This window comes from Mytilus edulis, chromosome 9 (genome assembly GCF_963676685.1).
Source record: "Mytilus edulis chromosome 9, xbMytEdul2.2, whole genome shotgun sequence".
Taxonomy (NCBI): Eukaryota; Metazoa; Mollusca; class Bivalvia; order Mytilida; family Mytilidae; genus Mytilus; species Mytilus edulis.
In genome coordinates, this window is record NC_092352.1 from 75,320,643 (window position 1) to 75,340,007 (window position 19,365).

The 19,365-nt window shown below is 34.2% G+C and overlaps 2 protein-coding genes across 2 annotated transcripts; both read left to right on the top strand.

Annotated features, from left to right (window-relative positions):
* The first annotated feature begins 8,590 nt into the window (after positions 1-8,590).
* On the top strand, positions 8,591-11,416 carry LOC139490182 (uncharacterized). The gene has a single exon (XM_071277030.1). It carries the CDS (start codon positions 8,591-8,593, stop codon positions 11,414-11,416), a length of 2,826 nt encoding a protein of 941 aa, XP_071133131.1.
* Positions 11,417-13,648: 2,232 nt separating this feature from the next.
* Positions 13,649-14,203, top strand: LOC139490183 (uncharacterized). The gene has a single exon (XM_071277032.1). The coding sequence runs from the start codon at positions 13,649-13,651 to the stop codon at positions 14,201-14,203; it is 555 nt and encodes a 184-aa protein (XP_071133133.1).
* The last annotated feature ends 5,162 nt before the right edge of the window (positions 14,204-19,365 follow it).

Below are 19,365 nucleotides of genomic sequence, written 5' to 3' on the forward strand. Positions count from 1 at the left end.
ATTTCCGTACATTAAATCTTAGGACGGTCAGAACATTTTAAGGACGAAACAGATCGAAGTACAATTTTAAGTAGTACATAGATGTTCAATAATTCAGCTTCCTGTAAATGTTCATGAAGTTCTAAATTTTGAATGTTGATTTCTTTAAAAAATACCATTTTTTTACAATAAAAAATCTCAAAATGTCCGTTAACAATGAAAAAGTTTGACCATGAAAAATCACATATCTAAGAAAAGCAGTCGTTTAATTAATTATAAGAAAGTTTCAGTATATCATGTCAAATTTCTTTAATTTGAGGGTTTTCCTTTAGTTACAAATGTAGCTCCATGTCTGATGGTGAAATAAAAATGAATGTCTCAGAAAGTTGTGAATTAGTTTCCACAAATGACAGATGAATCGGGCCAAGCTTAGTCACTTACACTAAACAGACTACTCTAACCTTGACGCACTCATCGAACTGTTTAAAAGATTTGTGTTTATGACCAAAAAAGTATATACAACCTCATTTATAAATTAATCTGAATTTTATAGCGTGTCGTCACAATAATGAAAGTTATAAAAAAAAAACTATAACCAGCAGATCTATACTTCTATAAAGAAAGTATTCTTGTACAAAAGGGTATTTATTATAAAATGGTCCTAACTATAGAATAGATAGTTTACCACAGAAATCTAAAACGGAAGTTTCGACAACTTTAAATAGAAGAGATTTGAAAATAAAATTTAACTTTAAATAAACACTGAAATAATTTTAATACCTCGAAGGTGTAAAGAATAAACCAACAATCTCAATCTTTAAAAGTGTCTTCATTGCACTAACCGACGAGTTTATGTTTACAGTAGAAACAGTGGGTGTGACTCCAATAAATTCATTATCATTGTAGTCATGTATATTTATCGCTTATATTAGATTGATAAAGATTTTATCAAGGTCGCACCAACTGTTTCTACAGCTAAGATAAGTTACATGTAACACAAGCATTAGCCTTTCAAAAAGGGCTTGTCGACTCTTAGCTGATGAAAATGGAAAGTGCTCTCGCTTTGTAGATTTATCATTTACTAGAATAGCCACGTGCATCAATCAACAAATTTTACCACACACGTGAGGTCACACGTTATGAAGTAGTATATATCGTTTAACCTTGTTGTTTGCGAAACTCCAGAAGATTCGACTATTTATAGATAAAAGTTACCTGTGTACCAATATCATGAATATGCATGATTAATGACCAGGCAAAATCTAATTGCTAAAATAGAGAGAACAAATCCGATACTCTACGGGATTATAAGAATATTTACTAGGTTTGGATTGTCCTAACCAATCAATAAACTTTGATTATTCACGTCTCGTAATATCTTCCAATCAGGTAGAAAGAAAATTCACGCACTAACTGTCCATCGTTCAGGAGTCGATAATGATCTCGTCGATTCGCACGACGAAGCCATTGTTTAAGACAGAACACACATGCTAGATTATGTATTTTTGTTTCCGTAAGTATTTGATCATTTCAACTCCTTTGTATTTCATGATAATATGTGTCATGAACAAAGACATATGTTCGATTGAATAATGATTTCCTCGTAACAAATGATAGAAATTTTGAAGATCCCGTATTTGATCCTTTACCGTTAAAATGAAAATGTCAATGACAGAGGTAGATTATAAAAAATGTTTTACTGTGTTAAAAAAACTTCGAATTAAACAACGAAAACTTACACGTTGCAATTGGACATGAAATATTTTGTCGATAAAGAAAATTAAATTATGTCACTTCTGAAATAAGTTTGCCGATAACGTAACTTATTCTGACTGTAAAGAAACGCGAATTCGATCACTACTCTGTTACGGGCTGTATATTAAGTGTATTGCATGATTGTAAGGTGTACATTTATTTCTTGTTTGGAATATATGACCTTGACCTCATTTTCTTGGATCATGGTAAGTTTATGCGAGACATTTCAGCGAGGCACTTTTGTTTAATATAATAGACAATGTATATCATAACTTGCACTACGCAAGCCTACATTTTTTTCTATAATTGCATAGCCGCTGTAATCAGTTCCCGAATTTTGAACATTATACCCAATTCACATACACGGAATCAGTGGCGGATCCAGGTGGAGGGTTTCGGGGGTTGGAACCCCCCTTTTTTTTGGTTGATCAATGCATTTGAATGGGGACATATGGTTGGAACCCCCCCATTCCTGGGTTGGGACCCCCTCTTTTTTTTAAATGGCTGGATCCGCCCCTGACGATTTTTTCTTACTTGTTATTATTATGAGCTATGCGGGCTCTATTGAGATTTCTAATAGAATTTCAATACGCACATTAATCGCTATACGGACAGACTGTTATTGTCAACCTTAGAATTTTTAGGTGACAATAATAAATTTAGAACAGAAATCAAGAATCTAAACATCACAATATTCCTGGCTGCCTTTCTATTGTCATAAAATCGTGTGTACAGATAATTTTATTTCCATTAGAGAACCATATAGTCAGTACATTGATTTTTTTATTTAAAACGATTGCAACAGACAATACACAAGAAAAGAAAAACAACTGAAAATTATGAAATATAAATTGGGTTAGGGACGACTTCAAAAGTTTAATGAAGGATAAAAAACTTAATTCACATAGTTTTTTCACTGACCCCCACCCCCTCTTAACTTAATTTGGGATAAAATTGTTTGATCCATATGGATATATGGAAACATCATTGTCGGATAACCAAATCTTGCAGCAGTTCAACCCCCACTCCCAAACTATTTGAATTAAGTTTTTTTTTTATCTTACATTGATCTTTTGATGTCGTCCCCTAATAATACATATATAGGAACATTGTTTAGCAAAGCAAATCGTGCAAGTTGCAGAGTAACAAAGCAAATAAACACGTATTGATAATTGATATTTCAATATTGAATGTATCTGTGAAATATATGAATAATAAAACGAACATGAATTAATGACAGTTGATCGGAACTGAAAAACACATAGTTAATGTTCCAGCATTTCATTGACGTCTTATCCTGGACGAGAAAAGTCTGTTATTCTTTATCTCATTTAAGCCAATAGCTGTTGCGGTATCTCAGCCGCATCATGCTGCAACCAATCGGAATCTATCATGTCATAGTGTGGGAACGGAACTGAACGGTTTTCTAATAATTTGGTCATTCGGGAGACTGTCAAGTGGGGCTCCGACATTTGCAAAATAACAAGTTGCTTGATCGAAACTTTGATAAACTCTTATGTTACTATATAACGTTTCTGCTTCAAGTTTTGGTAGCTTAAACATTCTTATGTAATTATGAACCAATAAAATAATAAGAAAGATATATGCATCCAAACGTTTTCATTAGAACGATGGAGCTCCGTGTAAAACGATCAAAATTGTCACACAACAGCCATAACAAATGTCAAATAAACATCGAAAAATCAATTTTTGCTACCTGAATTTTCACATGTACCTTTTTTGATATATAGTCTTAACTGTCTGAAAGTTTCAAAGCCATTGTTCCAGTAGAAATTCAAATATATTCATTTTCTCCACTGTGCATGTGATATGTAATTAATTCAAGATCGCGTGTATTTAGACTGAAACTAATAGCTTCGCATCACCTCCGCACCGTGATGCGAAGCAAAAATGATTTACTATAGTAAAGTCCTCCTCGTGGCACAAAGATAAGATTAATATGTAGTTATCCAAGTACAGGAGTCACCAAGGGCAGGACATATAGTACTAATAATATGTTGTGTGAATTGCTTGTTCAAAAATTATGAGGATTTGGATGCAGACTCTAGCACAACTTGTCCCAGTGCTCTGAGAGAGAGAAAATACACAAAATTACAAATCAGCACAAAGTATCAATTTGCTTTTATCATTATTTAGTGAGGTACAATTAAGAGGAAAATGTAACCCATCTTCATCTTCTATCGTGTCAATGCATACCCTGATACCTTAATTCCCGTTTCAATCTTTAGGGAGTGTGATGAAGTACGCAGCCTTGTCAGATTTTTTCCGATATCAACATTGGGAATTTCATATAAATGTTTTTCACATTATTTTTGAAAAGTACATAAGAGCATATAGTTAACTACTACCAACATGTATTTGTAATGTCTGCTCCCATCCTTGTAAAAATAAATTCCCCATAAACATTAAAACTTAGGCCGTGTTCACAATGACCTAAACTCGTTGTTGTGTAAGTGTAACTCACACGTAAACTAAACAAAATTACGTTCCCATTGATAAAACTCAATGTTTACATGTAGTGTAAAACATGTTTTGTCTACATGCAGTCGATATTCGATGTAGGCCTTGTGTAGATTAAGTGTACACAAAACTAGGCATTTAAAACATTAGTTTCGCCGTGTATATTTCAGGAAGAAACAATGTTTGAATAAAATTAATATCTACAACAATTATTAATAAAGTTCTTTACAGAAATATTTGTCTAAACTTGATATATTTATTTGGTTTTTTTTTTTAAACTTAACGTAGTTTTGTTGAGCCCTTATCAAGACTCAAAGCAGCATCATTGCCGAACACATAATTCAATTGAAAATTAAGGTCTTTCCGAATCGACTTGACTTGCACAGAAATGGTTGCTACTGGTCTTACTCAAACAACGATTCACTCATAAATGCATTACTTAAAAAGTGTGAGGTGAGTGTATTGTTTGTCTAGTACATGTATCTCAGATCCGTTAAATTACCCTTAAAACTAAAAAAAAAACATTACCCCCTCCTTTTGCCAAATACTCCTTGGAGAAGAAATACCATTTGAAACAAACAGAAAAGATAGGAATATAGTGATCTTTTATATATCATTCCTTCTTCTTCTTCAATCTCAGTACCGATGTAATGCATTGGCTTTATGAGAATAAAAATATAAATTCTTCGCCTGTAAGCACGCTGCTGAGGCCTACGTTTTATAATGCTTAATCGAGACATCTTTATTATTTTTAAAGTACTGCAAATCATCAAAATGGCTTTCATAAAGAAGCAACCACTTAACTTAAAAAGGGGGGAGGGGGTATTTTGTTAATTTATATGAGCCAGAAATTCCGCGCAAACGTTTTATACCGGTTTGTTTTTTTATGCTGGTAAATAATTTTTTTTCAACATTTAACACTATAATGTATGGGGAAACTCTTGATTTAGAATATTTTTGTATTATCAATAGGACCTTTTTTTATCCAATTGGGGGTTCGGAATATTTCTATCGAATTTTCTATCTATTTTGATTCATGAAAAGCACTATCTAGAATTGGAGATATGAACTGATTTCTCATTAACCTGTTATTTTAACCATAGCTTTTACAATATTGTAATATAAAAGAAGTTTGCCCAATTCAGACAAAACAGCTATATTTGTTGCTTTTGAGTGGACACCAAGAATATATTTTCAGAATTTTTAATGCTGGTTTTCTGCAAGTTTTTTTTATATATAAATTTGATGAAAGGTTAACAAGCCATTCCTAAATTTAGATGTAAACGGGTTAAACATTTCCCCCGACTCAAAACCATATAATAGAATTGGTTTAATTGTATGATCACGATATTCCCGGGCTTGTATTTCCTATCATGATTTCCTTATTTCCTTAATAGAGGATTGCTGATCACAAAGAAGCTATTTAACCAAGAGTTCCAAGTAGTGGGGGAAGTGGGGGTTCTGGGCCACTTTGTCTAATGTTAACCCTATGGGAAAAAGGTAGCCTCCTGAGAGGTAGCCTCCCGATGTGAGGCTTATTTCTATGACGTCATTTTTAGGTATTATGACATTAATTAATTAAATTAATTAATTTCTGTGGAGATTAGGTCTTTATAAAGTGTTACTAATTACGTTTGTTTTTATTATGGATAAGTATATATATTTTTTTCTTTAAATTTGATGAAAATTCCCAGTCTATTAATAGGTACACAGGAAAAACCCACCTTAGTGTGTATTTACAGATCATTATTAGATGTCTCTGGTATTACATTCACCTACGGCTATTAATCTGTGATTATTAAATCAATATTGAAAGCGTGTTTAAACTTGTCCAGTAGTGTACGTAGTGACCGGCGTTTTGCATTTGCGCCGATCTGCATTTCATTTGCGCCGATTTTTTCTTTCATTTGCGCCGATTTTTTTTTTCATTTGCGCCGATTTTTTTTACAGGTAAATAACAGGTAAAAACAGGTGAAATGATAAAAGAAGATGTGGTATGAGTGCCAATGAGACAACTCTCCATCCCAGTAATGTTATTTTCATTTATCAATAAAGACCTCTTCCGTTAGCCAGTTGTACATATGTTATAAATTGTCAATCATAACATGTATAAAACTGTTGTCTCCTGCTTAAAATTAAGAAGTAAAAACCTAAGATAAAAGCACTTTGTTTATACTTAAATGACGAATTAAAAATATATGTGCAGCATTCAAATCCATAAAATCGGAATACATTCAAATCATAAATCTGTTCTTGCCGAGTATGTTTAGGCAACACATCTAATGTGTTCCTTTCTTATGATTTCGCATCTTCTATATTTGGCGAATTAGTTGACCGTTATGGAATGTGTACTTGCACGTTGTCTAAGAATGTATTACATACCTGTAACTTACCTGTAAATCCAATTAGGAAAAAATATAAAATCGGCGCAAATGAAAAAATGAAATCGGCGCAAATGAAAGAATGAAAATTTTCAAAATCGGCGCAAATGTCATACGCCCGTAAACATGTCAAGTAATTCTTATCAAATAATGATTATTTCAACCTTTTTTTATTAGGCTGTACTTAAACTTTTAAGTAATATTCATTTTTGATAAATTTATTCATTAATAAATGCTTTTATTCCAAATTATTTTTTATTACATCAGGATCAGACTGCCAAAAAAAAAAATTCTTTGCTAGCAAAGAAAACTACGTCTGATCGTTCCAACAGGTGAATTAGACTGAACTGATTATCGATCGAAAATATTTGCCGGATTTGAAATTAACCAATCAGATTACGTAAATTACGGAATTTCCAAAATTTATGAAAATTCTGCTATATAAACGCTGTGAATTGCGGGGCTCGTACAGTCTTACAGGTTTGGTATGGCTAATAAGTTGTTTATTTTAAACAATTATTTAACGTTTAATAGTAAAGGATTGTATGATATGAATTACAGTTTTCTTGATAAATTTTGTTTTTAAATTACCAATTAATTTTACGAATAACAATTAAATGGAATTGACAGATGCTTATCTTAAGAATGAACAAATAAAAGGGGGAGGTTGTATTTTAATTTTGAGTTCTCGAAAGTTTGAAGTAGTCTCCTGCACTGGTAAGGTGTACTGACTTAGGGCAGTGTCATGTAGCTAACAATGGAGAGGAAGTGTCATGTGGCATGCCCCGCTATAGTCAGGAAGACTTCTCCGACCAAAACCTTTGCAGTCTTGCTTAACAGCGAGAGCAGCTCTGTTTCCAGTGATGGAAATGTTGACGGGCGGTGACTACTTTGGCGAAAGCCGTAGTCAAACATTCTTGAATATCAATCAGTTCGTTATTCATATCAGTATCAAGACTGGGAACCCATACGGTCGGTAGACTGAGGAGTCGTTTTTCCGACCCGTGGGCGAGTACCAGTGGCGATAGGCTCCTTTGATATGAATAATGGCTGGTTGTCTGTATCATATTATGAAAACTAATAATAATAAAAAATAAAAATGCTTTAACAATATTAAGCACACTTTCACTTTTCAGAAAGAAAAAAAAGATGGAACCAGCGTCGAAAAAAGTCAAGATGGCAAAATCTCCAATTAAATGTGGTGTATGCGGAAAATCGTTTTCCCATAAAGAGAGTTTAATGCGCCATAAGAGATCGGTTCATACTGGAACGAAATGGCATTGCACCACCTGCGATGTGGTATTTTCAAGAAAAGACAACTACCAACGCCATAAGCGAAACCATGATAAACAACCAGTCCAAAATGGTGCTGGTGTTACTATGACTAGTACAGAAACAAATAAAAAGACGGATCCATGCAACTTCAAAGCGCTCAATGGAACCGTTGAAACACATTCGATCCATGCAAAAGGATTGAATAAATTTGATCCAATGTCATTCCTGAAAAGCCAGTATGATGATGTTAAAGATATCATTAAGAGTAAAATTAAAGAAAGAGGTGGATTGAAGTGGTATCTATCCATGAAAGTTAAAATGAGCAGACGAAAAGCAGATGCCATAGAAACTGCAGAGCCGTATTTCCGGGGGAAATGCCAGACCAGTTTAAAATTGGAGGATATCGATGCCGGATTGAAGGAATCTATCAAAAAGATGTATACATCTTTCATTGAATACCAGAGACAAGGGATCAATTGGACGGTGGATAAAGTGGTAGATCTTACCATACATATGGCAAGGTACAGACCCTTAAAAGGCTCAAGTTATATTCCTCTTCCAATTAAACTCAGATCAAACATGCCATTATCAATGTGAAAAATAAAGACAGCAAATGTTTCATGTGGTCGATTTTGGCAGCTATTCACCCAGCGAAATGTCACAGAGAGCGAGTTTGGAAATACAAGGAACACACTTCAAGCTTAAACTTTGATACCATCATGTTTCCTGTGAAATTAGCCGACATACCAAAGTTTGAAAAGCAGAATGAAATATCGATCAACGTGTTTGGGTTTAACAAAGGCGAAGTATTCCCTATACACATTTCAAAACATCGATTTGAACAACATGTTAATCTACTCATGATATCGGACAACAAAAAATCACATTATTGCTGGATAAAAGATCTTAATCGTTTGATAGGTGACCAGCACACACATCGCGCACGACATTTTCACTGTCCATACTGCTTACACGGATTTATTAAAGAAAAAAATTTAAACAGTCATTTACCAAACTGCCAGACCCACGGACCCCAAAAAATTGAACTACCCACTGAAGACAATAAGTGGTTACATTATAAAGACATTCGTAAACAGCTTAAGGTTCCATACGTTATTTATGCAGATTTTGAATGTCTTCAAGAACCAATTTTGTATAACAACGAGTGTGATCAAAAGACGAAAAAGACTACCAAACACATACCATGTGGCTTTGCTTACAAAGTGGTAGGTCTGACACCTGAAGCATCAAATGAACCAGTAGTTTATCGGGGTGCTGATGCTGCTGATAAATTTGTGGAGTGTATGGTACAAGAACAGGAAGAAATAGAACAGAAATTTAAGCATTGCGAACCCATGATCATGACTGGGAGTGATTGGCAATCCTTTAAGAAGGCAACCATGTGTCACATATGTAAAAAAGAACTAGCAGACATTAAAGTACGAGATCATTGTCACGTGACTGGAAAATTTCGAGGGGCGGCTCATAACGACTGTAATATTAATTACAAGTTTACAGGTCGAATTCCAGTGGTATTTCATAACCTTCGGGGATATGATAGTCATTTGATTATGCAAGCTATTGGAAAAGTTGAAGGAAAGCAACTGAATTGTATCGCTAATAATATGGAAAAGTATATTTCTTTTTCATTGGGATGTATGGATTTTATAGACTCGCTCCAATTTATGTCTTCCTCATTACAAAAACTCGTGGAAAACCTGGCAAAAGAAGGTTCTAGTAAATTTAGACACATGACAAGCCACTTTGATGAAGAACAGATAAGACTACTTCTGCGAAAACAAGTATACCCGTACGAGTATTTCGATTCCGAGGCAAAATTTTTAGAATCTCAACTACCACCGATTGAAAATTTTTACAGTACACTATCGGGAGAAGGTATAACCACACTGGACTATGCACATGCACAACACGTATGGCAATTGTTTAACATACAGAATCTCGGACAGTATCACGATCTATACGTTCTATCAGATGTCCTTGCATTAGCCGACGTCTTTGAAAATTTCAGGGAGATCTGTCTCAACTACTATGGACTGGATGCTGCACATTTTTATACATCACCCGGTTTAGCCTGGCAAGCTGCCTTGAAAATGACAGGAGTCAAGTTGGAATTACTCACTGACATAGACATGCATTTGTTTATAGAGAAAGGTTTAAGAGGTGGAATATCAATGATATCCCATCGCCATGCCAAAGCTAACAATAAACATGTACCAAACTACGATCCAAATCAACCCATTAATCACGTGATGTACCTAGATGCCAACAACTTATACGGATGGGCAATGTCACAGGCACTTCCAGTTGAAGGTTTTATATGGCTCAACGATTCTGAAATTGAGAATCTACACATAAGTGACATTGCAGATGACAGTGCAAATGGTTATATATTAGAAGTGGACCTAGAATATCCAAGGGAACTACACGACGACCACAACGAATATCCACTCGCTCCCGAAAAATTAAAGGTTACAAATGATATGTTATCGCCCTATGCAGAGAAGCTATTGGACGATCTAAACTTAAAAGGAACATCGACAGAAAAATTGATACCAAATTTACATCCAAAGGAAAAATACGTGGTACATTACAGAAATTTAAAACTCTACTTATCACTAGGAATGAGACTTACAAAGATCCATAGAGTCATGACATTTGAACAACGACCATGGTTAAAGACATATATTGATTTCAATACAGAGAAGAGAAAGCTTGCAAAAAACGATTTCGAGAAGGATTTTTTTAAGCTCATGAATAATACAGTCTTTGGAAAAACGATGGAAAATTTAAGGAAGAGAACAGATATAAAACTTTTGAATGACCAATCAAAGGCCAGAAAATTAATCAGCAAACCAACATTTCATGCCTTCAAAATATTCAACGACGACTTGGTGGCTGTACACATGTTGAAACAACGATTATACTTAAACAGACCCATCTACGTGGGATTCACTATACTCGATTTGTCAAAGACACTTATGTACGATTTCCATTATAATTACATGAAGGATAAATATGGATCTAAAGCAACACTTTTGTTTACGGACACCGATTCGCTATGCTACAGTATCAACACTGATGATATATATCAAGATATGATGGAGGACAAACACTTGTTTGATACGTCAGAGTATAACCTTGAACATCGGCTTTATAGCACTTTAAATAAAAAGGTGTTAGGAAAGATGAAGGACGAAACACATGGTATTCCCATACAAGAATTTGTTGGTCTTAAGTCAAAGATGTACTCATTGATATACGAGGAGAATAAAACACTCTGCGAAAAGAAGACAGCGAAGGGTATAAAGAAGAGTGTGATCAAACATGACACAAGACACGAATATTATAAACGATGTTTATTCAATAAAGAGATCCATATGTCTACCATGACACAGATCCGGTCATACGACCATACGTTATACAATATATCTATCAAAAAACTGGGCTTATCCCCTTATGATGACAAAAGATACTTACTAGATGATGGGATACAAAGTTTAGCTTATGGACATTGGAGAATATAATTATGTTATATGTAAATATTTTAATCACTTTACGTCTGTCATTCGAAGGAACTGGACGTGTTTTAAGAATTCTCAAAGATGTCGAATACTTGTCCAGATTGTGGTTCAGAATTTTCGAGAAAAGACGTCATGTTGCGACATCAAAGAAACAAACACAGAATCAGTCAACCATATCCACAGACCAATGATGCATATCCGCCGCCACCACCACCACCGCCGCCGCCGCCGCCACCACCGCCGCCGCCACCGCCTCCGCCGCCTCCACAGAATGTGGTACTACAATATCCATTCACTATGATGTTGGCTGGACCTACTGGTTCAGGTAAGACGTTTTGGATGAAAACATTATTGAAGCGAGCACGGACTATGATTACACCATCACCTGAGAGGATTATCTGGTGTTATAAACGGTGGCAGCCATTATTTAGTGAACTGCAACAAACCATTAAAAACATTTTATTTGTTCAAGGTTTACCTGAAAATTTGAATGATGACTCATTCATTGACTCTAGATATCCAAGTTTAATCATCCTAGACGATTTAATGAGAGACGTCACCTATAGTAAGGATGTTTGTGAACTCTTTGTGGAGGGCAGCCATCACAGAAACCTAAGTGTAGCTTGTATACTGCAAAATGCGTTCTCGAAGGGAAAGGAGAGTAGAACCATGAGCATCAATAGCCAATATATAGTCCTATTCAAAAACCCACGTGATCAAGTTGGGCCAGCCATATTTGCTAGACAGATGTATCCTAATAATCCGAAGAAATTCATGAATAAGTACAAAGAGGGGACACAACGACCATATGGGAGTCTATTCATTGATTTGAAACAGAATACACCGGAAGACGACAGACTAAAACTTAATATATTTGAAAACAAGAATATGATTGGTGGAGGTGTTTCTGAAGAGTATATCAGCAGAAAAGAACTAGAACCACCTCAGTTTGAAGAATCATTTCAAAGTGAACAGACGTATTTACCGGACGAGAAAGACATCATGCCTTCATGTGATGATTGTGGTGTAGTCTTTGAAAGCGTTCCGGATTTAGCTAGACATATGAATAAGTGGTGCCCGGAAAATAATGAATTAAAAAGAAAAAGGGAATTTGAGGATGAAGATATACCCTCAAAGAAGTCTCGTGTAAACGAAATTGATATAGAAGATGGAGAAGATATGGCTTTTATAAAATTAGCTGAACTTGCCAGAGAGGCAAATGCAGATATATGGGAAGAAAAAGTTGATAAATACATGAATGATGACATGAAAGAAGGCCACGCCATGAGTAAGGCTAATCGCAAACTAAAAGACGAGGATATGGATCAGTTTTTGTCCAGATATAGTAGTTTAATTGAGTATTTACTACAGTTGCAAAATGGTAAACTGCATGGCAAAGTCATGAAAATGATTACAGAATTAGTTAACGATGGCATGGACTACGAGAAAGCTATTAAAGTAGCCATCAGGAAATATAAACCTATGTTGGAAAGTTTTCTAGATGAAGCTATTGATAACGAAACAAATATTGATGGTTCTGAAAGTGAAAATAGCATTGATTACGATGAAGAGGAAGAGGAGGAGGAGGAAGATGAAGACGATGAAAGCTCAACTATATAAATATGAGAACGTTGTACTCTGTATATTATTCTATAGTCATCATTCCATGTGTAAAGATGGTCTCTTGGGAAAAGTACTTGAGGAATATTTATTACAATCCAGTTAACCCAGCGAGTTTTGCAGGGCCTGATAAACTGTACAGATTTGTTCGAACAGATGGAAAATTCGTTCTCAGTAAATATAAAATAAGAAAATGGCTACAACGACAGGAACCATACAGTTTACAAAGACCATTAAAAAGGTCGTTTAAGCGGAACAGAGTTATCGTTATTGGAATAGACGACCAATGGGATGTCGATTTGATGGACATGTCTAAATTTTCGAAATTTAACAGTGGGTATAATTTCATATTGGTGGTGATTGACATATTCTCTAAATATGTATGGCTAAGACCTCTAAAGAATAAGAAAGGCGAATCCGTGGCGAATGCTTTGAAACATGTTTTATCAGAAGGAAGATCACCAAACAGAATAAGAACAGATAAAGGACAAGAATTCAGATCAAGATTAGTAGAATCTCTCCTAAAACAGAGAAATATCCAACATTTATTTGCAAAATACAGAAATCAAAGCTAATTACGTTGAAAGAGTTATCAAAACTATTAAATCAAAAATCATGAGATTTATCACCAGTAAGCAGTCATATGACTATGTGGATAACTTACAGAATTTTGCTAACAGCTACAATAAGACCTTCCATAGAACGATTGGCATGGCACCAGATAAAGTCAACATATCTAAAGAGACCAACCTGTGGTGGAAAATGTATTGGCCGAAAAGATTACAACCTAAGACGAAGAAAGAACGAAAACCTTTCCGTTTCAAAATCGGTGATAAAGTTCGGATTACATACATGAGAAATCCTTTTACCAGGGAATACGATGAGAAATGGAGCGGAGAGATATTTAAAATATCTCAAAGAATATTACGTGGTGGGCTTCCAGTTTATCGACTTATTGATTTTCAAGACGAAGAAATTTCAGGAACCTTCTACCAATCAGAAGTGCTGAAAGTGGATGTTCGGGAAGACGATATGTGGAAAGTTGACAAAATCCTCAAAACGAAAGGCAAAGGACCCAACAAACAATATTATGTGAAATGGTTACACTGGCCAAAGAAATTCAACTTTTGGATTAAAGCTCGCGATTTATCTGATATTGGAGAGAGTTAATTCTATCCCGGAAAGACTAACTTCAAGTCTCGACAGTTTACACCCCTGCACGAAAGATAGCATACTGTTGGCCCTTTCGTGAGGTTAGAGATACTGTTGAGTGGTAGACGATTCTCTAATCCTTTTATCTCGATGTATAAAATAGTTATAATATATAATTTTGTTATTATGTAAAGGCACCATGTGGATGGCTCTCCGACCCATGGTTGTCTGAATTGACGGGGATATTAAATATTGTATATACTATTGTTATTATTATTACAAGTGTGGTACCAAGAAGCCAAAGGAATACAATTACACAAAAGGAGAATCAATTTGGATAATTCCTTGCTCATATTTACATAAATAAAACTTTGAATCGATACCTACAAACACACACACACACACACATGTACATACACATACACACATACACACACATACACATCTGTACATTAATCAATAAAAAAAAACAATTAATAAATGTCATAATATCTAAAAATGACGTCATAGAAATAAGCCTCACATCGGGAGGCTACCTCTCAGGAGGCTACCTTTTCCCCATAGGGTTAACATTAGACAAAGTGGCCCAGAACCCCCACTTCCCCCACTACTGTTCCAAATTGTAAAGTTGAAATATCTCTTTGTAAATTTTACGGACGCCATCACGAGTGGGTTGACCGTTATGGAATAACCGTTTCGCAAACGATATCGAATATGTTTCTATGTCGTTTACTAAGTGTACATGGCATTTCATTATAAAGCCTACCATCTGAGTTCTGACAGAACTCTTTCCCAGTGAAGGGAAGTTCATTAATTTGTTCCTGTATAGTCTTTTTTCATCATGACGTTAACACTTACATTTTTTCATTGATTATTTCATTTAAAAAAGAAATTGGAAATTACATATTATGCTGTTTCATTTCCTCATTTTTTTTCTAGTGTTGTAGCCTATATAAAGCAATCTATGGAATTGCGAAAATAAGGTCCACATTGGTTAATTATTATATATATATAGATATATGTTTTTAATATCAACTTCACTTATTATGTTTCTTGTCACTTGTGTATACAATGTACTATGTTTGCATTTTAACCCGTCAGGGTTTCATGTTTTTTGCAATAAAGTTATAATTAAAAAACTTTTAAACAAGGAAAGAGCAAATAGTTATCATCAGTCCAGCTAATAAAGTAAAATCTTCAAATATCTTTCTCATACATTATTAAGTATTATTTCCCTGCTATTTACAATAGTAACCGAAGGTGTCCTATGTATATTTGTAGGACTCGGAATGTTTGGTCCTCAATGCTCTTCAACTTCGTACTTTATTTGGCCTTTTAAACATTTTTTGATTCGAGCGTCACTGATGAGTCTTTTGTAGACGTAACGCGCGTTTGGCGTAAATATAAAATTTTAATCTTGGTATCTATGATGAGTTTAATTCGAGGATAAATTGTCATAAATATCTTGGACTGAAATGCTTATGGTGTTTGAAGTTGTCTCTCGTTCAACAACATCGAAATCAGCGTATCTCACAAGTCATTGATATAATGTGTCGTCTATGCATATGAGCTTGTTAAATACCATGACTGCCTTTGTTGATGATTGTGTTATATTCTTCAGTGTCACTCCCCCTTTCAAATACTGGCCTTGTAGAGTTATCAGCGTTTTTAAACATGGTATAAATGTTATAACTGTCTCAAAGGATGTTATGTTCGTGTTGAAAGCCAAAAAAGAAACGTAATCGATCTTAAGAACGTTTTCTACTGTTATGTGTAAGAACATGCAATTAGTGTTCCATTTAACCAAGTAGCCCTGTTTCGTTATGTGATAATATTACATCTAATGCATTTATATCTACAAGATCTAAAAGAGATTAACGGATTTGTTATTGCTCAATATGGTACTCAATTCAAGTAGACCAGATGTAAATTTTGACAATAAAATTCTCTTCAATTAAGGACGATGCCAAAATGTTTGAAAATCTAATCTTTTTAAAAATTCAAGTGCTTATATACCAAATGGACAAAAAGTATAACCAGAGCCGGTCAAAAACCATAGATGTTGATAGTACGTTACATATACGGTAGTTGTTCAAAGGGATTATATTTATATTTATACTGCAATCAGCTATTTTACTATACAGATAAAGCTATACGTATAAACGTTAGCGTTATACGTCAACGACCTCAACTAACCTATAAGCCCCGTTTAATCCACCATTTTCTACATTTGAAAATGCCTGTACCAAGTCAGGAATATGACAGTTTTTGTCCATTCGTTTTTGATTCGTTTTGTTATTTGATTTTGCCATGTGATTATGGACTTTCCCAATTGATCTTCCTCTAAGTTCAGTATTTTTGTGATTTTACTTTCTACATACCGGAACTACTGTATTTCATCAACAACGTCACGTCACAACCATGACACGTGAAGTAACAATGGTCAAACTTTTATGAATTTAAACTTGTTATGTCTTCAAATTGGTTATTTATATACTATGTTTATTAAATATTATTAATAAAGTTAAGTTTCCCTTTCTAATTCCTTAAAATGTCAATGCCTTACCGCCTGCACTACGCTCATAGGGAAATACCCAAAAAAGGGTACCCTAAGAGGGAAATTACAAACACTTTTTATTACCAATATTTGTTACATATTTTTTTATTTTTTTATTTTTCATCGATTTCAGTATAAAAACAATATACGTATAGTGTCTTGAAATATATATATATATAGGGAGCAGAAATTGGAGACCGTGGAAGGGAGGATTTGTTGAAGAGCATTGAGGACCAAACATTCCTAATTAAAAGTTTTGCCAAATACAGCTAAGGTAATCTATTCCGGAGATAGAAAAGCCTTAATATTTCAAAAATTCTAAAGTTTTGTTAACAGTAAAGTTATAATTATGAACATATCATGAAATAGATAAAACAGTAAAAGATAGTACTTTTTATACGACCGCAAAAATTCTAATTTTTCGTCGTATATTGTTATCACGTTGGCGTCGTCGTCCTGCGTCGTCTTGCGTCTTGCGTCGTCGTCGTCGTCGTCGTCGTCGTCCGAATACTTTTAGTTTTCGCACTCTAACTTTAGTAAAAGTGAATAGAAATCTATGAAATTTTAACACAAGGTTTATAACCACAAAAGGAAGGTTGGTATTGATTTTTGGAGTTTTGGTCCCAAAATTTTAGGAATTAGGGGCCAAAAAGGGCCCAAATAAGCATATTCTTGGTTTTCGCACAATAACTTTAGTTTAAGTAAATAGAAATCTATGAAATTTTGACACAAGGTTTATGACCACAAAAGGAAGGTTGGGATTAATTTTGGGAGTTTTAGTTCAGACAGTTTAGGAATTAGGGGCCAAAAAAGGGCCCAAATAAGCATTATTCTTGGTTTTCGCACAATTACTTTAGTATAAGTAAATAGAAATCAATGAAATTTAAACACAAGGTTTATGACCACAAAAGAGGAAGGTTGGGATTGATTTTGGGAGTTGAGGTCTGAACAGTTTAGGAATTAAGGGCCAAAAAGGGGCCCAAGTAAGCATTATTCTTGGTTTTCGCACCATAACTTTAGTATAAGTAAATAGAAATCTTTGAAATTTAAACACAAGGTTTATGACCATAAAAGGAAGGTTGGGTTTGATTTTGGGAGTTTTGGTCCCAACCGGTTTTTAGGAATAAGGGGCCCAAAGGGTCCAAAATTGAACTTTGTTTGATTTCATCAAAAATTGAATAGTTGGGGTTCTTTGATATGCCGAATCTAACTGTGTATGTAGATTCTTAATTTTTGGTCCCGTTTTCCAATTGTTCTACATTAAGGTCCAAAGGGTCCAAAATTAAACTTAGTTTGATTTTAACAAAAATTGAATCCTTGGGGTTCTTTGATATGCTGAATCTAAAAATGTAATTAGATTTTTGATTATTGGCCCAGTTTTCAAGTTGGTCCAAATCGGGGTCCAAAATTAAACTTTGTTTGATTTTATCAAAAATTGAATAATTGGGGTTCTTTGATATGCCAAATCTAACTGTGTATGTAGATTCTTAATTTTTAGTCCCGTTTTCAAATTGGTCTACATTAAATACCAAAGGGTCCAAAATTAAACTAAGTTTGATTTTAATAAAAAATTAATTCTTTGGATTTTTTGATATGCTGAATTTAATCATGTACTTATATTTTTGATTATGGGCCCAGTTTTCAAGTTGGTTCAAATCAGGATCCAAAATTATTATATTAAGTATTGTGCAATAGCAAGAAATTTTCAATTGCACAGTATTCAGCAATAGCAAGAAATCTTCAATTGCACAGTATTGTGCAATAACAAAAAGTGTTCAATTGCACAGTATTGTGCAATAGCAAGAATTCTTCAATTGCACAGTATTGTGCAATAGCAAATATTTGCAATTGCACAGTATTGCGCAATAGCAAGAAATATCTAATTGCACAATATTGTGCAATAGCAAAAAAATTTCAATTGATTGGAGTTATCTTTCTTTGTCCAGAATAGAAGTTGAATCAACTTAAATCATTGTTTTATACAATGCACAATGTATATTCACTTTTACTACCAACTGATAAATTAAAACACTCTTTATCATTCAGTGATAACAAGCACTTTTTGTTACATTTTAATATTTTATGATGTACATTGTATTTAAATGAGTAGTTATTGTTGCAAACTCCATTAGAAATTTGAATTGAGATCAGTTTTGAAAAAAGGGAAAGGGGGATGTGAAAAAAAAATGGTGGGGGGGTTAATTTTTCTCATTTCAGATTTCATAAATAAAAAGAAAATTTCTTCAAACATTTTTTTGAGAGGATTAATATTCAACAGCATAGTGATTGCTCAAAGACAAAAAAAATATTTTAAGTTCATTAGACCACATTCATTTTGTGTCCAAAACCTATGCTGTGTCAACTATTTAATCACAATCCAAATTTAGAGCTGAATCCAGCTTGAATGTTGTGTCCATACTTGCCCCAACCGTTCAGGGTTCAACCTATGCGGTCGTATAAAGCTGCGCCCTGTGGAGCATCTGGTTTTTACATTCAGGCACCACTAATGAGTCTTTTGTAGACGAAATGCATATCTTGCGTACACATTTTTAATACTGGTTTTTATGATGATATGAAAAAAGAAGATGTGAGTTGATTTGTCCACTGTAATTGTTAGTGTTTT

Coding starts and splice junctions, on each gene's coding strand:
- LOC139490182 (XM_071277030.1), top strand. CDS start 8,591: ATGTTTCCTGTGAAATTAGCCGACATACCAAAGTTTGAAAAGCAGAAT.
- LOC139490183 (XM_071277032.1), top strand. CDS start 13,649: ATGAGATTTATCACCAGTAAGCAGTCATATGACTATGTGGATAACTTA.